Genomic DNA, 1090 nt, shown 5'->3' with positions numbered 1-1090 from the left:
GGGGGGGGGGGGGGGGGGGGGGGGGGGGGGGGGGGGGGGGGGGGGGGGGGGGTACAGCACTTCGTGGCCGTAGCGCCTCGCTTTCGTCAAGGCACGGTAGGTAGTTGGTGATTTTGCCTAGTCAGCAGAGCGAATACACGTACGTTAGTTGGCTGGTTAGTTGGTTAGTTAGGATAGCAAAATACATGTACTCGCGCTTACCTGCGCTATGAGCTGCTCCAATTGTTTCTTCGTATAATCGTTCACGCCCACTGTCACTCCGTGCTCGTTCAGCCACTTCACCATTACAGCCTTCGTCTTGGAGCTGGCGGGCGCTGGGTCTTCGATAACCTTGTGGTACGCCGCGCCGTCCATGTGGATGCGGCACGGCCCGTACCGAGACTGCAGCAACTGGCAGAGCTCCTCGAACCACAACTCGAAGAGCTCACCAGTGAAGTTGCTGTGGTAGTCGCCGTCGCCCTTCAAATGCGAAGGCCAGCTCTTGATCGACCCATGCACCCACTCTGCGCACAAGCCGCCGTTCTTGACGAAGACAGACCCAGCACCGACAATGCAGTACCGCTGCCCTGCACCGTTTGCCACGTAACGTGGCGAGTGCTTCACGACCCAGGACGAGCCTGCAGTGTGGTTTACGTTGCAGTAACTTTCGTCGAGGAAGACCTCAGTAACTTTAGGATGCAAGCGCGCGCTAAGATTTGACACTTTGTTAGCCAAATAAGCTGGTCTAAAGGCAATATTTACCTCCGAGTCTGCTCTTGGGTCTCTTCGTCTCCTTCGTATGTAGCTGACATCCATGCGCGCCAGCTCGTTCCCGCATGGTCCTCTCAGGAATGGCTACACCTGTAAAATTTTGTATAACGGAACAGATGACCTGCGCCGTAGTGGGCTTCTTCGCTAAATTACGATTTGCAATGACGTCTGTAATATACTCATGATATCTTGCAGCCGCGGCGCGAGGGGGCTTTCCACGCTTGGCGGGGGGGGGAGTGGGATTCGCAAAATCGCGTTGCGATCCACTCAGACACACAGTGCCCTGGACTGCCGACTGACGGAGGGGGTACTCCGATAACCGTGGGGTTGCTGAGGGCTC

At 56.9% G+C, this 1090-nt stretch overlaps 1 protein-coding gene across 1 annotated transcript; it reads right to left on the bottom strand.

Annotated features, from left to right (window-relative positions):
* Positions 1-168: 168 nt before the first annotated feature.
* PPTG_12893 (hypothetical protein) lies at positions 169-791 on the bottom strand (the record flags this gene model as incomplete). The annotated part of the gene is made up of 2 exons (XM_008909615.1): positions 169-688; positions 742-791. 2 exons carry the CDS (start codon positions 789-791, stop codon positions 169-171), a joined length of 570 nt encoding a protein of 189 aa, XP_008907863.1.
* Positions 792-1090: the final 299 nt, after the last annotated feature.

The sequence above is a fragment of the Phytophthora parasitica genome (genome assembly GCF_000247585.1).
Source record: "Phytophthora parasitica INRA-310 unplaced genomic scaffold supercont2.34, whole genome shotgun sequence".
NCBI classification, from domain to species: Eukaryota; Oomycota; class Peronosporomycetes; order Peronosporales; family Peronosporaceae; genus Phytophthora; species Phytophthora nicotianae.
Note: the sequence above shows the minus strand (reverse complement) of the source record. Positions and strands in the feature narration are given on the sequence as shown.